Source organism: Rhamphochromis longiceps, linkage group LG11, assembly GCF_057381845.1.
Source record: "Rhamphochromis longiceps isolate RC_006_pf linkage group LG11, R_longiceps_female_GT1.1, whole genome shotgun sequence".
Lineage (NCBI taxonomy): Eukaryota > Metazoa > Chordata > Actinopteri > Cichliformes > Cichlidae > Rhamphochromis > Rhamphochromis longiceps.
In genome coordinates, this window is record NC_140567.1 from 23,940,714 (window position 1) to 23,967,185 (window position 26,472).

The following is a 26,472-nucleotide window of genomic DNA, read 5'->3' on the forward strand; positions in this document are numbered from 1 at the left end:
AAAAAAAACATGCCAAGTTGAACAGAAAAAGAAAGTTTTCCTGCTTATGCTATGGTAATTCCTCGTGGGGCATTCTCTAAAGGTTCTCAGGAATTTTGTGACATGTAGGTCTGTATTAGAGAATAGAATAGAATAGAATAGAATAATCTTTTAATTATACCACAAGGGGAAATTTGGTTGTATCAGCAGCCAAAACACACTTATACAAACAGAACAGGACACAGAATAGAAGCACAATTTTTACATATTTACATCATGGACAGTAGTTACCAAAGCAGAGTACTGTACAGTACAGTATTATTGTTACAGTCACAAATACAAGGACTAGACTCTCTATTATTTTAATTTATTTTATTTTATTGACAAATTTAATATTATTTAATATATGCGTTACGTTTTGCGTGCAAACAAATATATAATTTTAAAGCAGAAGTTGAGATTTCATAGTTTCTCGCTATTACTCTGATATGATTGGTGTAAATATTTACTTATTTACTAACCGTGCTACTCTTGGAAATTTGGGGTGATCTGAATCAGGCACCTTGAATCAGATCTTTCCAAGAAACCCTGTATTGAGCTTGAAGGTGAAGTCAAACGATTCCGATCCCAGATCAGCGTCTGCAGACACTCGCTGCCAGTCAGTGGTAAACAAAGAGCGCGCAAATCCCCCTACTGTAGCGCGAGAGCGCCGCACGGCACCTGCTCCAGCGCTCCGATTTGCTGTTTGCCATGTCATTCAGAAGAAGCCCCGCCTCACGGCAGTTAGCATTGGTTAAAGGCGGAGACGTCTGCGCCGCTGTTGTCTCGATTCGTCAGCGCGAGCGCTTTATGACCGTTTTAGGGCGGAAAGCTCCCGTCGTATTCAAGAGGCGGGTCTACGGCTCGGTTCTAGATTTTGATTGGACTCGTTTCTCTCTAGACCTGTCTAAAACCCGTCTGCTCGTACTTGGTTGGTCCGCTAGCAGGAAGTCCTTCTCCGAGGCTGAAGCCGCCGAGTTGCCCTCAGTGCTCTCTGTCTATTTTATTCTCACCGAGGAGTGTGTGTTGCTCCACTGTGAGAGCAATGCAATGATAAAAGCCGCATATGCGGTACGCTACACACCTATCAGGCAGGAAAATAACCCAAGAAACAGCCTCATCCCGGTTCCCCTCACACCGCAGCCTTATCCACACCTCAAAGCGGAACCTGAAGGTAAGACATTTAATTGCCTTTACTCTAATCCAACTCGTAAATAGCCAGTGTAATATCCTCAACGTATCATTTTTTTAGTGGAGCTGGCTAACCTCGTATGGTTAGTCTAAATGCGGTGGCTTAACGCCTAAATGTGAAACAGCAGAGGGGCTGGGGGCATTTAATTTAGGATTGGTCTTTGTGCTAAAAAAGCCTTTCATCGAAATGACCTGAAGTCTGGCCAAGAAAAGCAATTATTCGACCTTATTTTTAACATTCCGACCCATATTACCAAAATCTGTTGGTCCATTGTGATTTTTGTGTGATAGTAATAATGGTAATGATGGTGGTATTAATATTATTATTGTTATAAATAATAATGATGATAGGAAAAAAGGCTGTTTTTGTGGCTGCCACATGCATGCCGTTCACAGTCATTTAAAGGCTGGGGCCCATATGGTTTTTCATGTCTTACGTTCAAGGTGTGGTTGTCTTCGTCAGGTTTTTTTTCCATTTGAGCTGAAGCTACGGTTTGAAAATGCAGGTTAGTTCACAGAGCTCCAGCTTCGCAGCTGGACTGCTCCTGCAGGCGCCGCACTGCAATTATTACAGCCTGTGGGTTTTTTTTTTTAAATAATAATGTCACCTTTTCCTCAACGTGTCCGCTTTAAGTGCGCAGATGCCACGGTATCGTCCCCGATGCTGTGTGCCACTTGGCATCAAAGCTGAAGAAAAGGCGTTTCCAGCTCCCCCACCCGTCACGCGCAAGCACCCACACAGTAATTACACGCGCACACACATACAGAGAAAAGAGGACCCCCGCAGTGAATGACCTCAGTTCAAACTCACAAGGTATTGTCTAAGGGCTGCTGCTCAGTGTTCAGGGTGTTGCTATGGAGGAGAGCAGTCAAGGTTTGGCAACTCCAGCTGCTGCAGGACGAGTTTGCTGCTTTAGTCCACGATGTACTGCGACATCCTGGGATACGACCGCCTGTGCAAGGAGTTTGCTCCAAGTTAATCGGTGGCATCGATGAGGCTCAGCAGCATCGTGCACTACAGTTACAGAGCTGACAATGCAAAGACCTGACTGATGATAGGGCTGATTGAAGAATAGCCTGTGGAAACAGGTTACATCTCATGCATTTTCTCTTCGTAGAGACATAATTCATATGTCAGATTGTTATTTCTAAGCCCAAAACGAACAATACACTCTGACTGCTAATAAGTTTTACCCCAACCCCGATAGAGCACATTTCTTTGTGGCCTTTAGAGGTATTAAATGCATATTAGTCAGCCACATGATTCACTCACATGACATGTTTGTACATTACTTCATCAATGCTGGCTGCAGTAAACCCATGTTTCTCTTCTCCTGGAAATAGTCTGTATATAGTCCCAGGCAAATAAAGTGTTTGTTGTTATATTTATTTAAAACTACATTACCCAGAAATATGAGAAAGTAGTAAGAAATAGACTTGGGGCTGAGTGGCACATGTGGGAAGTTTGAACTTAATAACAGTTGCACAGCTGTTTTATGTCACCCTGGGATCACATATTTTCCATACTGACTGTCTGGGTGGTGGCGACTCTTTTGTCAGCATGTTTACTCCACACCCACAGTTGTATTAAGGTTACAGGTATGGTAATCACAGGGCTGGGGACAGACGGGCCAAAAAAAGTGAGATGAATAGCAAGAATCAAGCTCGATGACATACCTGTTAAAGCATGGCGGATAGGCCTAAAGCTAACACACTCACCCTATACGACGGCACAAAAGCCTGTCTGGTCAGACTTGACTTGTTCAAAGGTAATCCCTTGTGCTTGTTTCAGAGGAACGTGTATTAGCTCATTCCTTCATAAAACTGAATTCTGTTAATTTCAATGACCTCACACAAAAAAAAAATCACCTGCATACTCACCATTTAGACCATCAGATGCCACAGATTTATATTAACATGACACTAATAGCTGAAGCTGGGATGCTAGAAAGATTAATCAAAAGGTTAATGTTATTTTAGGGAATCTAATTATCTGTTAACTAACAGATAATAAAACCATCTTGCTATCAGTAAGTAGGTCCCAGGTTCAAACCCTGGCCCTTCTTGTCCAGTTAACAGGTTTTTCCCTTTGCTTACAATGATTTTCTCTGGGAAATCCAGTTTCTCCCATTATCAAAAAACCTGCTTAGTTAATGCTTCCTGTCTCAACCCAGATTAAGATTCTCTTTTGCAAGAAGGTCTTAATCTCAAGAGTTTCGCTTCCTGGTTCAATAGAAGATATGGAAAGTCTTAAAACACCTCTTGGCCTTTATTTGGGTAGATTAAAAAAAACATTATCTAAACCAACTTAAATATCAGTATCATGAGGACAAAAATGAAATGTGTGCATAGAATCACCAGGCAAATCTGCAAAAAAGTATAATTTTTTTTTAGCTGTTATAACAAATTTGCTTTACACATGAAACATCTGCAGTTTAAGACCAGGAGGAGACTGAAACCCAGTCCTGAGGGATACAAGCTCCTGCATTCCCAGTTCTATTCCCAGGCCTAGATAAATGGGAGGGTTGTATCAGGAAGGATATCCAGCATAACATCTGCGCTAAATCAAAAAGCCTGGATAACCATCTGCTGTGGTGACCCCTTGGCATTAGGGGAGCCACCTAAAGCACCTATACCTTACTCCACTCCGAGCATCTCTGCTGTTGACATAGATTTCAGTTCAGCATACTCTGAGCGCATTTTTGACATTTCAGTTTTTTTTCTAGATAATTTTTTTTTGTTCTGTTAAAAGTCAGAAAGTATCATAATGTAATAATTTATAATAATGTACATTATCACGTCAGCAGCTCACAATATCAACTCAAAATGTCCTCACTTTACTTTCAGAGATTCAAAGAGATTAAAATAGCATCAAATATTCATTTTTGTTTTACTGATTGTTTCTCATTAAGTGATGAATAAAATAAATAAAGCAGTGGTAACAGCTGCCACACCTGCAACCGGGCTTTTCTGGTTGGCTTTATTGCCCCTCCTAGTATATTTCTTAGTTGTCTGAGTAGCTGAATCATTATGTTGTAGTACTGCAGTGATCCTGGCTATAGTTTGCCTTCATGTGTTAGATTAGCTGCCACTTTTAGACTGTCACCTCGTCTTCCACAGGACCCCAGCCCCTAAGGCGAATCAGCATTTTGGCACCACTGTGTCCAAGTCCTCAGTGAGAGGGCCTCTACAGTTTTATCTCTGCTGAGTCCAGTGGGCTCTAGTGCCTTATCTATTTCAAGTTAACAATAGATCCAGTCCATTTTGATCTCCTCTTCTTACTGCTTTCCCACCCTTTTCCCTTCCCATCCTTCCCCCTCTTCACTGTCATGTCAGTTTACTCAGTGGATTGATGTATCTCGCTGTTCCTCCACCCCTCCAGCTCTCCACCCAGCCATCTCTCTGTCTTTCTTTCATTCCTGTCTTCTCCTTGATTTGCTGTGTCTTTCAATTAGGCCATCGCTGGCCAAAACTCGGCTGGATATGGCTTGCGTGCTACTATTGCTCTTCCTATATATGTGGGTGCGTGGTTGGTTGCACATCAAGTGTGAGATGTCTTGGCACAGAATCACATTAGTATCACAGTACGACAGTCCTTTATATCCTCTGCAGAGCTCCAGTTTGTAGGCCTGTGGCAAGAAGTGGCTCAACAGGGAATGACTTTTTGTTGCGCCCTTTTTTTCATGTCTAATTCTCTCCTTACCTAGTGCCAGAAGTACCATGTCCAGGCCAACGGGGGGCGGTGCCAACGATGTCACCCGCTTCCTGTCATCGGGCACAGCGCCAGGGTCTCCCAACTCCAACAACTCTATGTTCTCTGCTGCCAGCCAGGCTGACTGGGCAGCTAAGAGGCTGGTGTGGGTGCCCTCAGAGAAACAAGGCTTCGAGGTGAGCTGCCATGACATGCGGTGCACGAGCACAAACATTTCAAATGCAGGATGTTAACACAATAGACAAGTTTCACTTGTTTTCTCATTCCTTCCTTCCACTGTCTGAGTTTGTTAATCCCCTGGTGAATTATTGGCCCTGAGTGTGTGCCCTTAGTTAAAGGTGTGTCAGACAGGTCAGGCACAGACATGGGCTGTGTGTGTGTGTGTGTGTGTCACATTTTTTATGTTTGAGGAGGTTTTTGTTACTATAGCAGTGCTCTATTTTTTCATCTTGTTGGATTATTTACTTTTGATTTGTGATGGTTACTTACATATGTAACTATGTAAGGTCTAAGTCATCAGCAGCGATTACCTCTACCTCTATTACCTCTAAGCATGCACGTCAGCTTGATAAGACCTCAGAGGGTTAAGTGTAGTTAGTATCACAGGCACAGTCTTACAATTTAATATTTTTGATTACGTTATTTACTTTTGTCATTTAAATTGTTTTACTTCCACTTAGTTTCCAGTTGTGATTTGCTCATTTCAGTTTGGCCTTTAGTCTTTAAAAATATTTAGTTTCATTTTCTTTACAATTTAAATGTGGGTGTATCCATCATGGACAAGTTTTCACAAGCTCAGAAAAGATATTACAGTAAAAAGAAAAAAACTTGATGTCATTTAGACATTCCAGTAAAAAGAACAAACAAAAGCGTCACCATGCTTGTTGTGCTGAAACATTTAACCACATTGATCCGTACTAAAACTAAGCACATGTCTCAGTTCAGAATTTATCTTTATTTCATTTATCTAAAATGTTTTTCACACCTTATTTGGTTAACTGTAACAGCCTTGATCATGAGGCCCTCATGTTATTTGTCTCACTTCACCTTGCTACTTGTCTAATGCTCATGACAAGTTTGCAGTGTGCATGTTGAAGGAAGTGACATAAGAATTTGAAGATTTGTCTCACAGCCTCTCTCTGTCTCTGCTGGACTCGTTTCATAAAAAAGCTCTATGAATAGAACAATACGCTCCTTCAGCCTCCCAATGTTAAAGAGGCCTTTGCAGAGACACTGACTTCATTTTACAATCATGATCAAGCACACACACACACACACACACACACACACACACACACACACACACACACACACACACACACACACACACAGAAAGGCATGCACACTGTCATCTAGTTTCATATTCTTAGCTGGTAGTTCAGTGTGACTAACATTCACCCACATGAATGCAAACACGCACAAACACACACACATTTTGCGTGTTGTGCATATCAAGTAGTGGAGAGAATAAAATGCAGCAGAGCAGGGTCCTGCAACATGGTCAGAGCTTGAGATCAGTACTTCCTGTCCAACAAGCACGAGATCAGCAGCGTGACAAAGGAGGTCGTCTCTGTCCTCATCTGTCACCGTCTATTCTCGTCATGCTGTCAAATGTAATGACACTCATGCTCCAAACCACACTTGGTCCCATTCTGACAAACATTTCTTTTTAAATATAGTTACAATGTTTGCTGTATTTTAAATGTGGGTAGGAGTTTTTTCTTCTTCTGAGGTGTAGTAAATGTGTGCATTCATTTTGGCAGTTTTCTTTAGCAAACTTCAAGTTATGTGAATGAAGTTCGACCTGATGTGCAGGCTTTCTGTTCTCCTCTAAGCTGAATAGAACTATACAGCTTAATATGCTTGATACAGGAAACTGTTTAACAGTTCGTTTGTTTTTTAAGTCAAAGATACATTTATTATAAGTGTCATCTGTTTGGAAAGCTGTTCTGAGTGATTTTGAGTCTGCCAAGTAGCATCTTCATAGCATCGTTGTGATCCAACAGTCTGCCCAAAAATCCTTTTATTAAACAAGTTTCATTTTGTTCTCAGTTACGAGGTGAAAACTCCTCAATGTTTTTCTATTAAATCCAGTCTGCCAGCATCCGAGAGGAGCGCGGTGATGAGGTGGAGGTGGAGCTGACAGACAGCCAGCGGCGGGTGACCTTGTCCAGGGAGGAGGTGCAGCGTATGAACCCTCCGCGCTTCAGCAAAGTGGAGGACATGGCCGACCTCACCTGCCTCAATGAAGCGTCGGTGCTGCACAACCTGAGAGAGAGATACTACTCTGGCCTGATCTATGTGAGTGCACCAACCACAGCTCACACTGTACACACATGCATGAGCAAGAGGAAGCAGTCGCTGGACACGTGAAGTCCTGGATGTTGTGTACATGTGAAGTGCGGTGGGATCTCTTGTGTAAGCTGATATGCATCGGTAAGAGATGCATTTCAGCTTGTGTGGAGTCAGTTTACGAAGTTGTTGTGTGGGTGTGGGGCAGCTATGGGGGCATCTTCAGTTTCTGCTGGAAAAAAAAAGGGGGGGGGGGTGCAGATGTAAGATATTAGTGAAGTGGCATTTAAAGTGAAATAACATAAAGAAAATTGACTCGATTAAATGCAGAGCTTCCTGTTAATGATGTGTAAATAATGGAGGATGCTAAATAAGAGGTGGAAAGTCAGGAACGCAGAGAGATTGTTGGAATAGCTTTGAAGGGTGTATCATACTATTGGATAAGATAGGTGTGGGGGGCTTTCATGACTTTCATTTATGCAGCAATCATCATGGGAGCTTTATTGGTGTTGACACACTGTGTGTCATCACTGACTGTGTTTACAAGAGGTGCAATTTTTCTTTGAATTTTTAAAATCAATCCTTCTGTGCACAATCCTGTGCATTAATATGTAACCCGGGATGCTCTATACAATCTTGGCAGCACTGTTGCCTCCCTTCTGTGCTTTCTGCTAAAGCAACAGTTTAATGAGATCGTGATACTGCAGATTTTACACAGGCCGCCCACAGAACATGTAATTTTTGTCAGTCTACTGCAGTCTGGCCTAAATTACTTGTATTAAGTGTGTCAGAGGTCAGAAAAGTTGCAGATTTTGAAAAACAGTCATTAAACTCACTATCTTCTTCATAAAGTTGTATTTTTGAATTATAGAGTATAAAGAATAGGACTATGAGAGGTAAGACAGTTATATTCTGCTGGGATTGACATCCCCCACGCAAAATTAGGTCAGTGTGAATCTCTCTCTCCTGTGTGTGTTTTCTTCTAGACATATTCAGGGCTTTTCTGTGTGGTTGTGAACCCATACAAGAACCTGCCAATCTACACAGAATCCATTGTGGAAATGTACCGAGGCAAGAAACGCCACGAGATGCCCCCTCACATCTACGCCATATCAGAGGCTGCTTATCGCAGCATGCTGCAAGGTACTTAGTACTGTCTGTGACCTCTAACCCTTAGTTAACTCTGACCCTGTACATGTTCCGTGATCTTTGATCACTAAGCCACATTGTGAATACTGTTTCAAGGTGTGGTATATTCCTGGCTTTTATCAAAAGCCTGAAAAGTTAAAACAAATATACGGGATGGTATTTTTACAACTGAGATTTCCAAGAGTGGCACTCCTTTTAACGAACAGTCAATCCAGTGATATAACTGTGTATTCGTTGTGGTTAACCGCATAACTTTACATGTAATAGCAATTACTGACAGATACTTTTCATGCCCTCCCCGCCTTTCATGTAGAGTTTATTAAATGAGACAGAAAGGGTCGGTTGAGCAATGTCTCTGCCTTTGAGTGACTACCTGAGATAACAGAACAGGGCAGATGAGACTCTTTAGTCGAAATTACTACCTCACACCTCTTTAAGGGTAGGTGTGTTACCGAGGTGATTCAACCTGTATGACCAGTATGAATTCCTCCAGGCTGAGCGCGTGGGAATCTTAAAAGCAAATGCAAGCAATGTTGCAAACAGTGTCCACCCATTGACTACCAGTGTTGAGTGGTTTGGCAGCCTGGAGAGACCAGTTCAGCTGGTGACCAGCTTTGCTTTACAGCTCTTATTGAAAAGAAGTGACTGACATGCAGAGAAAAAGGGCTCAAATACACAGAATATTTATTTATTTGGCTGCATGGATTTCCACAGCACTTCATGCCCAGTTTGTGAGGGTGGAGGTTTAATATAACATGAGCCAGCTAATGCCTTAGAAAGCCTCTTCACTCCCATGGAGCAATCTACAGTGTGTTATTTCAAGGAATCATATGTCATTTATGTAATTCATTTTTATTCATTTTAGCCAAACTTGTTGTTGAACGGTTGGCGTTTTATGTCGCCCCCATGACCTTGTGACGTGTTTTCTCTCCCACAGACAGAGAAGATCAGTCAATCCTCTGCACGTGAGTAGCCTGCAGCAAGCCATCAGTGTGTCTCTGTGTACATGCTTTGTCATTTGGGAGGAGAATTTTCTAGTGTTTGCTGGAGTCCTTCTGCATTTGTATATTCGGTGTGCATTTCCTTTAATTAGTATGCATTGAGGCCTGCATGCACTCATGTGTTTATATTTGTAACTAAATGTGGTGCAAATCAAAACACTCTGGTCCTTTTATATAGATCAGAAGAGGAAAATGTGATAATTTCAGATTTTATCTGGGATTTTATATTTTTTCCAAGAAAAAAACAAAAATCTCAGCTGAGTAAATTTACATCTTAGTAATTCTTCCATGTAGCTACGTACACAGTTTCTATAATTGAGTGAAAAATAACACAGAAAATCGACTAAGACTTCAGTACCATATTGTGAATATAGCCAGCCTCCTGTCTGTGTGCACCCTACCTGCTTGCTTGCCTCTGATCCTACCATCCTGCTCTTCTTCCTGCCAGACTCTTCCTGTCATTGTCAAGGCTCCCAAATCAGGCTCATCTCGAGTCAGTCTCAAAGTGTGTGTGTGGAACAATTCGGCTGATTCTTTCAGATCTTTTACAGCTGCTATTTTTGTTCCTTTCTCCTCCATTATTTTCCAAAAGCAACAACACTAGCATAGCCTATATCCTTCACACCTGCCTTCTGTTTAGACCTGTGGTCTTTGAATGCACTGCATGGGCTCTAATGTTTATTATTGTGACTAGTGTGCGTTTGGCCACTTGTTCATGTGGATTCTCTCTCTGTAAAAATTATATATACCAATTCATGATTGAGACCATATGTTGAAGACCAAACATTTAGGCCAACAGGGGAATTAGCTGTGTTCCTTACATAGTTTTGTGTTTGTATTTCAGAGGAGAGTCCGGAGCTGGGAAAACGGAGAACACTAAGAAAGTCATCCAGTATCTGGCTCATGTTGCCTCCTCCCATAAAGGTGGCACTCTGGGTAGAAAAAAGGAAGCTGTGCAGGTATGTTACAGCAGAGGTGCAACAGAACAGAAGAAGAGCAGCTTGGAGAACACATCACATACAGAAAGGCTTTATAGAAACTTGGGAATAAAACAGGAGGGGAATGACAGGAAGGATAGAATGGGTGAAGAAATAACTAAGGATTGATGTGAGAAACCAATAACTGCAGTCTGCACTCTAAATACTGTACAGTTTAAATAAACCCAGTTACAACTATTTCAGGTTGACATTGCTGTTTACGTATTAGGCAGTCTTCGACCACTAAATCACCAATCTAGGAAGAGTATTGCATGTTTTAAGCGTGAAATGCTGCCCAGCTGGTGTATATGTAAAGAAAGACTGACGCTACTCTTGATGTCTTACAGTTAACTTTGGGTCTAAAAACAGGGGCTGTTAGTGTAGAAAGACTAAAAACTAATTTGAAACAGCTTGAAAAGCTTGTCTTACTTTCTGTGACTCATGTACTGCAGTGTTTTTAAGTGATTATTAAAGGGAGGCTGTGGAGCTTAGCTGTAAATTAAACTGTTGTGTTTATATTGAGTGTTACTCTCCAAAATGCATTGTGTGTCTAACAATCATGTCGAGTCAGCTTCCTTCCTTATAAAACCATATGTTAGCTCCTGTATTGTTGACATCCAACTTCATGAGCTAGCACTCCTTTTCTTCTCCTTCTTCTTCTTCTTTTCTTTTTTTTCTTTCTTTATCTTCTTCTTCCCTGTTAATTGATATGATAAGACATACCAGGTTTTCTGTAGGTGCAGTTAAGTTTATTGTATCTTAGCTCGGAGTGGGCTTCCTCTTTGAATCATTCTGAGCATTATTTCTTACCTTCCTTCCTGCACTGGTTTTTCCTTCATTTTCTTTCGTCTGCACTGTCCTTCTCTCTTGCCTGCATGTTCAGATGGACGGCTCTAGGTCCTTAACAAGAGGCAGCACTATAGTGAACAGGGTGAGTTAACTCTGTCTTGCTGCCCTGCCCTTACTTTTGCTTTTCTCCTGCCCTGATTTCTGCCTAATGAACTCCAACTAACTCAAAGCAGAGTAACCTTAAACCATTGAACTGTCATGCTGATATTGTTGCTCATTAACAGTGAAGCCCTAGACAGTATATTCGATTTAGACTGTTTCTGTTCTTTTGTTTGTTGTTATGATTGTTGTCTTATTTGTCTTATTTGTCTTTTTATTGTTTGTTTGTTTATCCAATCCACATGTTTGTCCATCCACCCAATCTCCTCCCCCTTAAAACTTCATTTTTTTTCCACACACAATTCACCAGAGTATGCAATATGTGAGTATGAAATATTTAGAAAACTTGGGTTTTTATTTATGGGGAGTCCTTTTTTAAAAGTGAAACTCTTCCTGTAGAATATTTACAGGACCTGATATGATTGTCTTGCTTCATAGTGAGAATCATATCTTCCTTCTTTCTGACTTTCATCTGAATAACCCGTGGTCTTGTGGGTCTTTAGTTCTGGTAGTTAGTTCAGTCTCTACTGTTATACTCAGCGGGCAGGTGGTTGCAAAGTGTTTCTGCTGTAGATGTGGTTTTAATAACACAAACTGAACATGATGCAATTGAATGATGTGGGAGCGGGTGTGTTGTTGCAGCTGTTTGTGTGTACAGCGTTTGAAGTGTACATACTCAACTATATGGCTTTGTTAATGTGTGCAGTGCACACATTGTTTGCTCTGTGTTTTGTCGCTATCAAAGGGCTGGCCTCTTGCTCTCTCTGTGTGCGTCTGCCTTTTGTGTTGACTGACTGGCATTCTTTGATAGTTTTTGCCATAAAACCATCTCCTGTAACTACCTCCTTTGATGCTCATTGCTGGCTGCTGCTGCATCGTCAGCTGCTGCATCGGCAGTGCGACAACTGCAATAATGCATTGCAGCGAGCTTGAATCAGCCAATATGTAGCTTCACATCTCGCTGTGTAACAGTGCTTCTCAACCAAGTCGATAGTAGCCCTTTATTGATTTTAAAAATCAATAAAAAGGTTTCAAAAAGGAAGTTATTAAACATATGAAAAGCAAATGTGCAACATAATTGATCCCCTTATCACGGATTGCTAATGAGAGACAAGTATTTAAATTATGTTGAGAATCATTTGTTCTTGTGACGGGGAATGGGGAGTGTGTTGGATGCTATATTGGGCCCTAAAATGCATCAGTATGTGTCACTGCTCTTCAAGACTGAGTCATGTATTTTTTTGTATTTTACATAACAGATCGTTAGTTCCTCTCAGCAGAGCAGTGTTAACGTGTGCATTTTAGTCTAGAGGCCACCATAGAAGTCTTTCTGTGAAGCTGTCATGTCTGTAGTTTTGTCTGATCAGACGTCTCCTCTGTTTCACAGGGTGAGCTGGAGAGACAGCTGCTGCAGGCCAACCCTATACTGGAGGCCTTCGGCAACGCAAAGACTGTCAAGAACGATAACTCCTCTAGATTTGTAAGAGTTGACTAGATTCATTAATCGGATAGATAAAGTTCTGCCGTCAGTATAAAAAGAAATGAACTGAAACATGAGCCACCTCTCCTGCTTTTTCAGGGTAAATTCATTCGTATCAATTTTGACGTGGCGGGATACATTGTTGGTGCCAACATTGAAACCTGTATCTTTCTGCTTACTTTGTGAAACTGCACTTCCTCCTGCCTTTACAGCAAAGGGGAGTGAGAAGGCAGACGGTCTTTCTGAATTTTTACTTGAATGCTTGCTTGTCCGTGTTCATTTGGAAAGCATTTAAGGGTTTACCTGTGTACCATACTAGAAACAACTTTAAAATGGTTGCACATATCCATAACTATATAAATTCAGACCTCCTTGAAAAGTCTCGGGCCACCCGTCAGGCCAAGGATGAGAGGACTTTCCACATCTTTTACCAGTTGTTATGTGGAGCGTCAGAGGAAACTCGAGGTGAATACAAGTGTCATTATAAAACATATATGCTATTTTTGCAAAACCGACTAGTAAACTGTGTCTAAAACTTGCTGTATTTTATGTCTCTAGCGGACTTGCTCTTAGGAACTGCTGATCAGTATCGCTTTCTCAGTGGAGGCTCGATACCTGTTCCTGGTCAGAGCGATTCAGAGAATTTCACCCAGACTATGGACTCCATGGCTATTATGGGCTTCAACCCCGAGGAGTCGATGTGTAAGAGAACAGAGGCGGGAAAAAAAATTGGGTATTTTGTGTCTTCAATCCTTGCTATGAATCACCTTCCTCTTCCCTGTCTTACTTCTCTGCAGCCATGCTGAAGGTGATCTCTGCTGTGCTCCAGTTCGGGAATATATCCTTCATGAAGGAGAAGAACCATGACCAGGCGTCCATGCCTGATAACACAGCTGCTCAGAAACTCTGCCATCTGCTGGGCATCAATGTGCTGGAGTTCACTCGGGCCATCCTCACCCCAAGGATCAAAGTAGGCCGAGAGTATGTGCAGAAAGCCCAGACTAAAGAACAAGTAAGATCTTATATGCAAAAAAGGCACACATGCTCATACATAAACAAACATTTGTCCCTGTGGAGTGTGACTATACATACATTTTCTCCTAGGCTGACTTTGCTGTGGAGGCCCTGGCAAAGGCAACATACGAGCGTCTGTTCAGATGGCTGGTCCACAGGATCAACAGAGCTCTGGATCGCAGACAGAGACAGGGAGCCTCCTTCATAGGCATCCTTGATATCGCTGGATTTGAGATCTTCCAGGTGTGTTCATGTGATGATGCAGTATAGTGAGAAGTTTAACCCAATCTAGCACAGAGGATGACTTTGTTCTCAAAATATAATAAATTGTCTGTAATTAAGTGAAACATGTAACATTAAGGAATATTTCTAGCATTATATTTGTATTTTTTGTGGAGAATAAAACAGCATTACAGATGTGCAGTGGTGTGAATTATATACAGTTTTATGTCTTTACAAATCCAACAATGTACCTGTACTTTTTCAGTGTACATAACATGAATTTTTCTATCTTTGTTTGCTTTTCTAAACCGATCCTATGCAGCTCAACTCCTTTGAGCAGCTGTGCATCAACTACACCAACGAGAAGCTGCAGCAGCTCTTCAACCACACCATGTTCATCCTGGAGCAGGAGGAGTACCAGCGAGAGGGCATCGAGTGGAACTTTATTGACTTTGGCCTGGACTTACAGCCCTGCATTGACCTCATCGAGAGACCAGTACATGCATACTAAAACACATTTTTACTTTTCATGAGATGAGACTAGATGCTGATAACTGATATGTGTTTTCCATACAGATGGGACAACGGATTGTTTATTTATAGTTAAATAAAGTGCATATTGTGAACGAGCCCACTGATTAACTAATACAAGCAAACAGCATCAAATAATTCTTTAATATTTTGTCATTTTGAATGAGGAAATCCACATTTTGCTAATAATTTCCCCTCTATTCATGTCAGGCCAACGCACCTGGTGTTCTGGCTCTTCTTGATGAAGAGTGCTGGTTCCCTCGGGCCACAGATCGCTCATTTGTGGAGAAGCTGTCTGCTGAGCAAGGCAGCCATCCAAAATTCTTCAAATCAAAGCAGCCACGTGGGGAAGCTGACTTCTCCATTATTCACTACGCTGGAAAGGTATCCCTTGACTTTTGTTTTTCTTTAATCTATCCTTTCAAATTTAGGCAACCCACGTTTTGACTTTCAGTGATGATCTGTCTCAGCTTTGATTTCTACCATGTGACCTCTCCTTCCACAGGTGGACTACAAGGCAAATGATTGGTTAGTGAAGAACATGGATCCCTTGAACGACAATGTGGCGTCTCTTCTCCACCAGTCGTCTGATCATTTTGTCTCAGAGCTTTGGAAAGAGGGTGAGACTTTCTGTTTCACACACTTTCTAAATGCTGCCTTTACAGATTTTGTATTGAAAACTTCAGCATTTTTTGCAACTGTGCCAGTTATAAATATTTAAGCTATTCTGGTGCAAAAATGTATTAACGTTACTACATTTCTCTCCTCTCTTACATGCCGTTTCTTTCTCGCTTTCTTCTGTTCTGTCTCCTTCTTGTCTTCTCCTCTTTTGCCTGCTCTTTATCCCTTTTGGGCTCCTTTCCTTTCCTATGATCTTGCTCCCTGTGGTCTCCTGATGCTTCCCGATCAGACATTCAAACTCTTCCTCGTGTGTACTTCTTTGACTCCTATGCCACACTGCAGACTAATGGCGCAGACAGTAGGTTTTTGTACCTCCTTACAATCCTCCCTCCGGCCACTGTTGTTTGCTGGCTGCCCAGTTTTTGTTGTCTTTATTGCTTTTTCTGCCATTTCCCCTCTTTTTAGTTGATGTTTTTGTGGTAGTGTTGTGTTGTATCATGTTGTCTCTGTGCTGTTGTGTTGCTCTCTAATTTCTCTTTCACCACGTTTTTGGCCTTCAGTACAAGTGCCGTAACTCTGTGGTGACACATTTCTTCACTGATAGTAATTCTCGTAGTGATTCTTGTCTGTAGAAGTTTCACTTCATTTGTCACAAAAGCCACATTCAGGATCACCTTAGAGTGTCTGCCTGTAACTAGAAGAGCTCTATTGAATTCAATTCAATAATTTAAAATGAGTAATTGGTTGGCCCGGACACATTTATAGTCATGTTAATTAACGTGCATGGTCTCTAAACAAAAAAAATGAAAGCGTACTTGCGTGCAGAAATGTGATCCTGAATCAGCTTTAGAGACGCAACATGTTGCTTTAGAGTATTGACATGTAAATAGCGTAGCATGGTTTAACCAGTGTAGACCTTTAGCTTTAGTCATCAGTGATCAGTGTGTTTTTTTAGTTTAGATCACATCTGATGAACTGGAGCATATTGATCTGAGTGGTGATACTGGCCTCTCTGTTCTTTCTACTTTTTACTCCTGTGTATGAAATTAGCTTCATACACTTAACAAAATAAACCATCAGTCTTTTCAGGCAGATCTGCAGCTTTGCCTGTGCAGACATGTCCAAAGTTGACAGGTTGAGCTTGAAAAACATTACCTGTGAAACTCATGCACTGTATTAAGTGTGTGTGTGCGTGTGTGTGTGTGTACTGGCTGTGGAAATAGATGCTATGGTTCTAGTTTTAAAAACTAATGATGGCCGAAATCCATCTCATATATTATTTCTGTCCAGAGCTTGATGGGAGATATGAAACCAGGTGTTGTTGCTATTGTGTAATAGCATTAACCTGTTCACTCACTCATGAAATGCCAAATCATGCTTTTTTATTTATTTATTTTTAACTTCAGCTAATTGATCATTTCTGCCAAAAGTGAGACCCTGTGCTCTGTTTCCTTCTAGTGGACAGGATTGTGGGTCTGGACCAGGTGTCGTCAGGAGAGAGCAGCGCGCCGGTCACATTTGGAGCAGCAGGACTGAAGACGAAGAAAGGAATGTTTAGGACTGTTGGGCAGCTTTACAAGGAGTCTCTTACCAAGCTGATGGCCACACTGAGGAACACCAACCCTAACTTCCTCCGCTGCATTATCCCCAACCACGAGAAGAGGGTGAGGCAGGCGGTCAGGATGAACTAGTGAGAAGAGATAATAGCCTTCTTTCTGCTGACTCTTTACCCATTTACTTTTCTTCAGGCCGGTAAGCTTTCCCCTCACCTGGTTTTAGACCAGCTGAGATGTAATGGTGTTTTGGAGGGCATCCGTATATGCAGACAAGGATTCCCTAACCGCATCCCGTTCCAGGAGTTCAGACAGAGGTGCGTATTTGTGATGGTCTTTTTGATTCGTGAAGTGTGAACTACACGCACACACTTCATGCCACTTTAAGAATCTTTTATGGCACCTGCCAGTAGACCTTTCTGCTCATCGTATCATTCACTCAATCGCACATTTATCATTTGTCTTCCAGATATGAGATCCTAACCCCTAATGCCATTCCTCGCACCTTCATGGATGGCAAACAGGCATCAGAACTCATGGTATGTAACTTTCAAGCAGCTAAAACTTCACAGCATTACATACAGTTGTTCAGATAGAAGCTTGACCAACTCCCCTGCTGCTCTTCTAGATCAGTGCTTTAGAGCTGGATAAAAACCTGTTCAGGGTGGGTCAGAGTAAAGTCTTCTTCAGAGCTGGAGTCCTAGCTCACCTGGAAGAAGAAAGAGACCTAAAGATAACTGATACCATCATACGCTTCCAGAGCGCTGCCAGAGGCTTTCTCTCACGCAAGTAAGACTAATTACTAATAGAGAACTATTATAGGCATCTCATTAGTTTTTAATGTCTTTTATATATAAATTCAATATAAAATATAAATGGAAGGACGGCTACAAGGCACAATCCCGCCCCCCGTTTGGCAAATCTGATCACGCCGCCATCTTCCTCATGCCAAAATACAAACAAAGGCTGAAACAGGAAGTTCCGGTTCAGAGGAAGGTCGCGCGCTGGACGGATCAATCGGTGGCCGCGTTACAGGACGCACTCGATGACGCAGACTGGGGCATGTTCAGAAACAGCTCCGACGATGACGTCAACGTGTTTACGGAAGCGGTTGTGGGATTCATCGGGAAACTAGCGGATGATACCGTGGAGACAAAGACTATCACAACGTTTCCCAACCAGAAGCCGTGGGTGGATAAAACCATCCGCGACGCTCTGAGATCCCGCACCGCTGCCTACAACACGGGACTCATGACGGGGGACATGGACCCGTACAAAGCCGCGTCATATAACGTGCGGAGGGCGGTGAAAGAGGCGAAGCAGCGCTACGGGAGGAAACTAGAGTCACAACTCCAACAGAGTGACTCTAGGAGCCTGTGGCGGGGACTAAGGACAATAACGGACTATAAAACACCAACAACTGGTATGACGAACGCGGCCGTGACTTTGGCAGACGAGCTGAACACTTTCTATGCTCGCTTCGAGGCTGCAGCTAAGGTCTCCAACAATGCTAGTGTTAGCGGCGCTAACGGCTGCAGACAGGAAGATACTGCCAGTACCGGAAACGTGCTCGTCATCTCCGAGCATGAAGTAAGGAGAGCCTTCAAGAGAGTGAACACCAGGAAAGCAGCAGGACCAGACGGCATCCCAGGTCGTATCCTAAGAGACTGCGCATACCAGCTAGCTCCTGTGTTCACTGAGATATTAAACATCTCTTTATCTCAGTCGGTGATCCCCACATGCTTCAAAGAGTCCATCATTGTTCCTGTCCCGAAGAAACCCCACCCTGCTTCTCTCAATGACTATCGCCCTGTAGCCCTCACCTCAGTAGTGATGAAGTGCTTTGAACGCCTGGTCAGAGACTTCATCATTTCTTCACTACCAGACACACTGGACCCACTACAGTTCGCTTACCGTCCAAATTGTTCCACAGACGATGCCATCTCTCATCTCCTCCACACATCACTCACTCACTTGGACACTAGAAGGGGGAATTATGTTAAAATGCTCTTCATAGACTACAGCTCTGCATTTAATACCATAATTCCCTCCACACTCACCACCAAGCTGGAGCATCTGGGACTCAGCTCATCTATGTGTCAGTGGATCTCCAACTTCCTAACTGGCAGACCACAGGCAGTAAGGATGGGCGGACATGTCTCAGCCTCCACCACTCTCAGCACTGGAGCCCCCCAGGGGTGTGTTCTGAGCCCCCTGCTGTACTCTTTGTACACATATGACTGTGTGGCCACTACCAGCTCCACCACCATCATCAAGTTTGCTGACGACACCGTCGTGGTGGGCCTGATCTCTGATAACAACGAGACGGCCTACGTGAAGGAGATTAGGAATCTGGAGAACTGGTGCCAGAGGAACAACCTCCTTCTAAACGTCAGTAAGACAAAGGAGCTGATAGTGGACTTCAGCACTAAGCAGGAGAGGAACTACCAGACCCCCGTCATCAACGAGTGCCCAGTGGAGAGAGTGGACAGCTTCAAATACCTCGGAGTTCACATCACGCAGGACCTGTCATGGTCCTGTCACATCAACACCGTGGTGAAAAAGGCCCGACAGCGTCTCTACCACCTCAGACGCTTGAGAGACTTCCAACTGCCCTCCAAGGTGCTCAGGAACTTTTACTCGTGCACCATAGAGAGCATCCTGGCGGGAAACATCTTAACCTGGTTCGGGAACAGCACCATGCAGGACAGACGAGCTCTACAGAGGGTTGTGCGGTCAGCTGAGCGCACCATCCGCTCCGAGCTCCCTGACCTGCACTCAATCTACAGCAGGCGGTGCTGGACCAAGGCCAGGAAGATCGTGAAGGACCTCAGCCATCCCAACAACAGACTGTTCTCTCTGTTGAGGTCAGGAAAGCGATTCCGCTCCCTGAAGACCAACACAGAGAGACTGAGGAGGAGCTTCTTCCCGCAGGCGATACGGTCTCTCAATCACACCACCACACAGTACTGACCCACACATATGGTTCTTACACACACACTGGACTTTCTGGACTTTGTTTTTGCACAACACTGGTCACTATATTCTTCATTTCCAGTTAATACTTGTACAGCTGCTGTTATTGTGTATATATTTATTTAGATTTAGATTTCTTCATACATTCTTATATAGTTCTATATTGTGTATTGTGTATTTTGTTGTACAGTTATTTTATTTTCAACTTTAATTTATATATTTTACCTTATTCTTCCCAGTTAAATTTACCCTTCATTCTAATTTGTGTTGTACAGTTATTTCATTTTTAACCTTAATTTATATTTTATTCCTTCCTAGTTAAATTTACCCTTTTTAATTTTTCATATTTATTTCCTATCTTATTCATAGCCTTTCCTTTTTTGTTTTCTTTAGGTCACGAGCAGTTGTCCAAGCATTTCACTACATATCGTACTGTGTATGACTGTGTACGTGACAAATAAAATTTGAATTTGAATAAGATGAAATTCATGTTACTTTAGTTATTGGTCAGTTTAACAGCCTTTTTTGCTACCTGAGGTAAAAGAGATGGAGGACGATAAACATGTAGTACGGGTGAGGTTTCTCTGCAGCGCTAGTATCTGTGCAGTTGGCAGTTTTGTATTTCACTCTTAAAGGAGCATTAATATTTAACAATTTGTCAGCCCCTATCAGTGACTCAGGTGTTGCAACAGTTTTGAAAGGTATTTGGCAAAGCCTGAATTACATAATTCATTATGGTTATATGTTTACACTGGTGACTAAATGGAAAAAAGTCTATTCATTGTTATACGTCATTTGATTAATCTGGTGTCAGGTACATTTCTGTCATACATTTAAGACAAAAAATAAGTTTCAGTTGTTTTACATAATCTATTGTTTAAAGATTTATTAAAGAATAACAAGGCTTAATTTTTAGTCTAAAAGTTTCCATGTCCCGAAAAAGTCTCCCCAATAATGACGTTTATTAATAAACTTCACGATGTTAGTGATATCCTAAAACAGCAAAGTAAATATGTGGAAGGTGTGTTGGAGAACAGGGTAAAACATAGTTATATGGACCAAAACTCATTACCAATAATTTGAAAGTTGTTTGTTAACCCTGTCAAACACCTGCTGATATTACTCAATATTGCAGCACCTTTTCAGGTGAATACAGCACGTGTTAATACCTCTAATTCTAGACACTGTGCAATATTAAATAAAAATGTGATTCTCATTGATGCATTTTGTTTGTTTTATTGCTTTCAGAGCCTTTTTGAAGAAGCAACAGCAGCTTAGTGCTCTGAGGGTGATGCAGCGGAACTGTGCTGCTTACCTCAAACTCAGGAACTGGCAGTGGTGGCGACTATTTACTAAGGTGCTGTGCAAACTTCTCAACATAGACATGAAATGCAACCCACATTAAACATAATATACAACTAAAGGCAAGGCAGTGTGAGAGTAGAAAACCTTGTAACATTGGGAATATTCTTTATATTTACCCCTTTCATCTCACCCAAACAGGTGAAGCCCTTGCTGCAGGTGACACGACAGGATGAGGAGATCCAAACCCGGGAAGCAGCGCTACAAAAAGCCAAAGAACAACTCACCCGAGCGGAGCAGGACTACACAGAGCTGGACAGGAAGCACGTTCAGGTAAACAAACCTCATCCTCATTGTGCTTCCTATCCACCACAGTTTTGTCTTTGCCTGTCTTACTGTCAGTCGGGGCCTCACTCATCACCACTCCTCCGTTTCTGTCACATTGTAGCTGATAGAGGAAAAGGCAGTGCTGGCTGACCAGCTGCAAGCAGAGGCAGAGCTGTTTGCAGAGGCGGAGGAGATGAGGGCCAGGTTAGCCAGTCGGAAACAGGAGCTGGAGGAGGTTCTGGGCGAGCTGGAGACTCGACTGGAGGAAGAGGAGGAGAGGGGTGTGCAACTGGCCAATGAGAAGAAGAAAATGCAGCAGAATATACAGGTTATAAAGTTGCTGTCTTTTTATGTCAAAACTTTGTAAGAATGATTGTAAATTGACATTAAAACAAGCTTACCTTGACATTGCTTTCTCTGGTTTTGTCAGGACCTAGAAGAGCAGTTAGAGGAGGAGGAAAGCGCCAGACAACGCCTCCTGCTGGAGAAGGTTACCCTGGAGACCAAAGTAAAGAGTCTGGAGACGGACCTGGTCACTGCAGTAGAGCAAAGAGACCGACTCGGCAAGGTGAGCGTCACATTAAATTTTGTCAAGCAATGAAAAAAAGGTTGTTTCACAACCTTAATAGCAAACCCAAGCATTACAGCAATACAATTACAGTTGCACACTTACATTTTTCTTCATTATGTTGGCTTCATTCAACATGATGAGACTGGGATTGCAATGAGGTAAAATGGGTCAGGAAGGGTTGCTACTTGAAAGCAATTATTCCTGCACAGTTACTAATAAAAAAATGTTTCACGCATCATCGTTTCTCTCTGAGCAGGAAAAGAAACAGCTGGAGGAGCGTCTGAATGAGGTCACCGACCAGCTCACTGAAGAAGAGGAAAAGACAAAAAGTTTGAACAAGCTCAAGAACAAACAGGAAGCTGTCATCGCTGACTTGGAGGGTAACTATGCTAAACGAATTTTGACCTTCACACAAATTTGTTTCCACACAAGTAATCACACTAAGGTTGACATTTATGTATTCAAGAAGCAGGTGTCCCAGCAGGAATGGATGCTGGAGTCCCGTCACATGCCCATAGATAGACAGATAGACAGACAGACAGACAGACAGAGATCATATGTCGCTGCATGAAGCTTTAAAATCAAGAGCTCCATTTGTACTTAGATCGAAAACAACATGCGGAAGACTTATTTGAAAGTAAATATGTCCAGAGCTTTTACACCTGCAAGAATCTTTCAGGCAGGTAAAAAAAATTCCTGTTTGATCTCAAAGATTTGACGAATTAGTCTACTCGTCTGTCAAGAGCTGCAGTTACACGTGTCAGGTCTGCTGAAGGTGCAGCCTGCTTCCCAGTTACAGGAATGCAACACCATCCCAGATGGTAGTGCGGAGGGGTTTTTGTATTTATTAGTGCTGTACAGTGTAACTGATGTGCAACAATCAGAAAGTAATGATTTATTTCTGTCACTCACTGGTTTGTTTTGACAAACATACCTCCCTCTGTTCAGGCACCTTATAGATGCACTATCCTTTTCTCTCTTAAGCCCAAATTCAGCTACTTGACAGTAAAATAACTCCAACAGAATGGTTTAAATCACAGTCTGAAGTTTAACTGTCTAATCCAGAATTCTATAAAAATATCTGAACATTTAACAAAATAGTCAAAACTCTGATTTTTGTGCACCCTTACTGAATGGAGGAGTCTGTTTTTTGCAGTGTCAGGGTTTCTGCAGTCAAAGCAAGGAGCATGACTCAAACTTAGGGTGAACAAGGCAGCCAAGAACTGTTTTAAGGTAGTTTACTGTTGGAGAACAGATATAAGTACAGGTACTAATGAAGAAAGTGGAAACAAGTTGAGGTAGGTGTGGCATGACAGGAGTTTAGTGACATCTGGTGGGTGGATGGGGAAATGCAGGCTTATTTACAACTGTAATAACTTTACTGTTTAAATTCTGTGATTTGTAACTTACTCCATTGCTATTTGCAGAGCGCCTAAAGCGTGAAGAGCAGGGTCGCTTAGAACAGGAGAAGTTTAAAAGGAGGATGGAGAGTGAAGCTATGGAGGCCCAGGAGCAGCTGTCAGACCTGGGAATGCTGTCCTCTGAGCTGAGAGGCAGTCTGGCTCAAAAGGAAAAAGAAATCACCTCCCTGCAGGGCCGGTGAGACACAGAAAAGTATCAGAGACGCAGTAACTAAAATATAAGCCTGTAATGGATTTTTGAAGTTTTTTTGTGAATCTCTCAGGTTGGAGGAAGAAGGTGCACGCCGTGCTGAAGCTCAGAGGTCTCTAAGGGAGGCCTTGTCCCAAGTGTCAGAGCTGAAGGAGGAAGTAGAGAATGAACGAGGGATGCGGGAAAGAGCAGAGAAACAACGGCGAGACCTGAGTGAGGAGCTGGAGGCTTTGAGAACTGAGCTAGAGGACACTCTGGACAGCACAGCTGCACAACAGGAGCTCAGGTAGATGATGAGGACAAAACAAAGTTTACATTTAGTGATTTTGTTATCAGACCAGAACTCACACTTCTTATAACTCCACAGGTCTCGACGGGAAGCAGAGTTAAGTGAGCTCCAACGATGTGTTGAAGAGGAGACTCGCCGGCACGAGATCCAGCTTTCAGAAGTCAGAGTCAAACACAGTGCTGCCTTAGACAGCCTGCAGGAGCAGCTGGACAACAGCAAGAGAGTACGAGAAACACAGAAAAATTCAAATGCACATGCATGGAGACATGCGCAGTCTCTCACCGTGTCTCACCCATGCTCTGCTTCAGGCACGACAGTCCCTTGATAAAGCCAAGGCAGCGCTGGAGGAGGAGAGGCAGAATTTGACCTCTGAGCTCAAAAGCCTCCAAGCGAGTCGCTCAGAGAGCGAGAGGGGTCGTAAGAGGGCGGATAACCAGCTACAGGAACTGAGCGCCCGTCTGGCTCAGGCTGACAGAGAGAGGGAGGACAGGGAGGAGCGAATCCACAAGCTGCAGGTACAAATGAATAGGTACCAGTTTACTGGTTTGTGGTTTTAAGGTGTGTCAGTAAAGAAGTATTCTGTTTCTGTTCTGTTGAATGAATTTAACCTAAATGTGTCTCTTTTAGTGTGAGATTGAGTCCCTCTCCGGCAATCTGTCCTCCTCTGACTCCAAGTCTCTTCGGCTCGCTAAAGAAATGAGCAGCCTGGAGAGCCAGCTGCATGATGCAAGGGTAACAAATGCACACAGACACCAAGGCTGCATTTGATTTGGACATTAGCCTTTGACTGTTACAGACTCCTCATGTTTAAAAAAGAAAAAGTAACTATTTCTTTAAAGTCCAGAAGAAAATCCTCTGACTGTAGGAAATTAAAAGAACTTGATCCACTGATGACTCAAAAACAACCTCATATGCACCATTGCTCTTCTCTTTTAGGAACTGCTACAGGACGAAAGTCGCCAGAAGATGGCCCTTGCCTCAAGGGTGCGAGCACTGGAGGAGGAGAAGAATGGACTGATGGAACGACTGGAGGAGGAGGAGGAAAGAGGCAAAGAGCTGAGCCGACAGATCCAAACTCACAGCCAGCAGGTAAGTCTGAGGGCCGCAGTGACTTTATTTACCTCTTAAACTGCTGCTTTAGAAAGATATCAGTTAACATTTTTCATAAAATCACAGAAGTGCTTTCCTTCAGACAGTCAGTATTAAATGTAAAGTTTTCTGTCTATATCTATGACTTATGTATGCACCCTGTGTCTGTTTTACTTCTACAGCTGACAGAGCTACGTAAGCAGTCAGAGGAGGTGAACAGTGCCGTGGAAGCTGGCGATGAGATACGCAGGAAGCTCCAGAGAGAGCTGGACAGTGCCATTCAAAGAGAGCGACAGAAGGAGGAGGAGAAAGAAAGAGTGGAGAGGCAGAGGGAGCGACTGAGGGAGGAAATAGAGGACATGACCATTGCCCTGCAGAGAGAGAGGCAGAACTGCACGGCCCTCGAAAAAAGGCAAAAGAAATTTGACCAGGTTAGAAACATACCACTGCTTCTCACATACGCACAAAGGCTGCAAATGTCTTTATGCGCAGTAACATTACCTCCTTGACCCCCCCAGTGCCTGGCAGAGGAGAAGGCGGTGAGTGCTCGGCTTGCAGAAGAGAGGGACAGAGCAGAAGCAGACAGCAGAGAGAAGGAAACAAGATGTCTAGCACTGTCCCGAGCCCTGCAGGTAAATTATTTGATAGACGGCACATAAATGTTTTTCATACATCTGTGTTTGTGATGGTAAATCGTCTGTCTTTCTGTGTGTAGGAGGCTCAGGACCAAAAAGAAGAGCTAGAGAGAGCCAACAAGCAGCTCCGTCTAGAAATGGAGCAGCTGGTGAACCAGCAGGACGATGTGGGCAAAAATGTAAGACTGTACACCTTGGGACTCTTTTTTTATTATTTCTGTCTCAGTCCTCTGTGAGTCACCATTTCTTAAATGCTTGTGCGTCAGGTCCATGAGCTGGAGCGCACACGGAGGACCTTGGAAACAGAAGCACAGAACCTGCGCATTCAGACGCAGGAGCTGGAGGAGGAGCTGTCAGAGGCAGAGAACTCAAGACTGAGGCTGGAGGTCACCCTGCAGGCGCTTAAGGCTCAGTTTGAAAGGGAGATCAGCAGCAACGAGGAAAAGGGAGAGGAGAAGAGAAGGGCCCTGAGCAAACAGGTAGGATGGAGAATGAAAAAGGAAAGTGCTGGTGTTTCTGGTATGTACTTTTTGTCCAAGTTAATCAGATTGTTTATGTTCTTCTTTTGATCCCAGGCAAGGGAGTTAGAGATCCAGTTGGAGGAGGAGAGGAGTCAGCGGTCTCAGTCTGTGTCATCCAAGAAGCAGCTGGAAGCAGAACTGCAGGAAGCTGAGGCCCAGGTGGAGACAGCCAACCGTGGCAAAGAGGAGGCGATGAAGCAGCTTCGAAGGCTGCAGGTAAAACAGGGTACCCACACCTATTTAAAAAGTCAGTTTCCTGTAAATGTCAGTGTACTTAATTTAAAAATATCCTTATCAGGGTCAAATGAAGGAGGTTCTGCGCGAGCTAGATGAGGCAAAGGTGACTCGAGATGACGTCATCTCCCAATCAAAAGACAGTGAAAAGAAAATCCAAACACTGGAAGCAGAGGTCCTGCATCTTACAGAGGTATGTATGTCTATG

The 26,472-nt window shown here is 42.9% G+C and overlaps 1 protein-coding gene across 6 annotated transcripts in view; it reads left to right on the top strand.

Moving 5' to 3' along the window:
- The first annotated feature begins 977 nt into the window (after positions 1 to 977).
- Positions 978 to 26,472, top strand: part of myh14 (myosin, heavy chain 14, non-muscle) — a 32,606-nt gene continuing 7,111 nt past the window's right edge. Inside the window, exons 1-38 of one of the 6 annotated variants that reach the window (XM_085423087.1) lie at positions 978 to 1,192; positions 4,917 to 5,097; positions 7,016 to 7,222; positions 8,200 to 8,356; positions 9,300 to 9,327; positions 10,208 to 10,322; positions 11,224 to 11,271; positions 12,676 to 12,768; positions 12,868 to 12,931; positions 13,135 to 13,233; positions 13,327 to 13,470; positions 13,566 to 13,780; positions 13,873 to 14,025; positions 14,327 to 14,500; positions 14,746 to 14,919; positions 15,041 to 15,155; positions 15,446 to 15,514; positions 16,615 to 16,820; positions 16,905 to 17,026; positions 17,179 to 17,248; positions 17,338 to 17,498; positions 20,934 to 21,042; positions 21,189 to 21,320; positions 21,436 to 21,642; positions 21,745 to 21,882; positions 22,142 to 22,265; positions 23,313 to 23,484; positions 23,570 to 23,782; positions 23,864 to 24,008; positions 24,094 to 24,300; positions 24,413 to 24,517; positions 24,722 to 24,874; positions 25,057 to 25,305; positions 25,393 to 25,506; positions 25,590 to 25,688; positions 25,776 to 25,988; positions 26,085 to 26,246; positions 26,329 to 26,457. In XM_085423087.1, the coding sequence (XP_085279213.1) occupies positions 4,930 to 5,097; positions 7,016 to 7,222; positions 8,200 to 8,356; positions 9,300 to 9,327; positions 10,208 to 10,322; positions 11,224 to 11,271; positions 12,676 to 12,768; positions 12,868 to 12,931; positions 13,135 to 13,233; positions 13,327 to 13,470; positions 13,566 to 13,780; positions 13,873 to 14,025; positions 14,327 to 14,500; positions 14,746 to 14,919; positions 15,041 to 15,155; positions 15,446 to 15,514; positions 16,615 to 16,820; positions 16,905 to 17,026; positions 17,179 to 17,248; positions 17,338 to 17,498; positions 20,934 to 21,042; positions 21,189 to 21,320; positions 21,436 to 21,642; positions 21,745 to 21,882; positions 22,142 to 22,265; positions 23,313 to 23,484; positions 23,570 to 23,782; positions 23,864 to 24,008; positions 24,094 to 24,300; positions 24,413 to 24,517; positions 24,722 to 24,874; positions 25,057 to 25,305; positions 25,393 to 25,506; positions 25,590 to 25,688; positions 25,776 to 25,988; positions 26,085 to 26,246; positions 26,329 to 26,457 (5,253 nt within the window). In that variant the 5' untranslated portion in view covers positions 978 to 1,192; positions 4,917 to 4,929. Of the gene's footprint in view, positions 1,193 to 4,916; positions 5,098 to 7,015; positions 7,223 to 8,199; positions 8,357 to 9,299; positions 9,328 to 10,207; positions 10,323 to 11,223; positions 11,272 to 11,598; positions 11,611 to 12,675; positions 12,769 to 12,867; positions 12,932 to 13,134; positions 13,234 to 13,326; positions 13,471 to 13,565; positions 13,781 to 13,872; positions 14,026 to 14,326; positions 14,501 to 14,745; positions 14,920 to 15,040; positions 15,156 to 15,445; positions 15,515 to 16,614; positions 16,821 to 16,904; positions 17,027 to 17,178; positions 17,249 to 17,337; positions 17,499 to 20,933; positions 21,043 to 21,188; positions 21,321 to 21,435; positions 21,643 to 21,744; positions 21,883 to 22,141; positions 22,266 to 23,312; positions 23,485 to 23,569; positions 23,783 to 23,863; positions 24,009 to 24,093; positions 24,301 to 24,412; positions 24,518 to 24,721; positions 24,875 to 25,056; positions 25,306 to 25,392; positions 25,507 to 25,589; positions 25,689 to 25,775; positions 25,989 to 26,084; positions 26,247 to 26,328; positions 26,458 to 26,472 lie in introns of all 6 variants that reach the window. The other 5 variants (XM_085423086.1, XM_085423088.1, XM_085423089.1 and 2 more) reach the window with 5 other exon arrangements.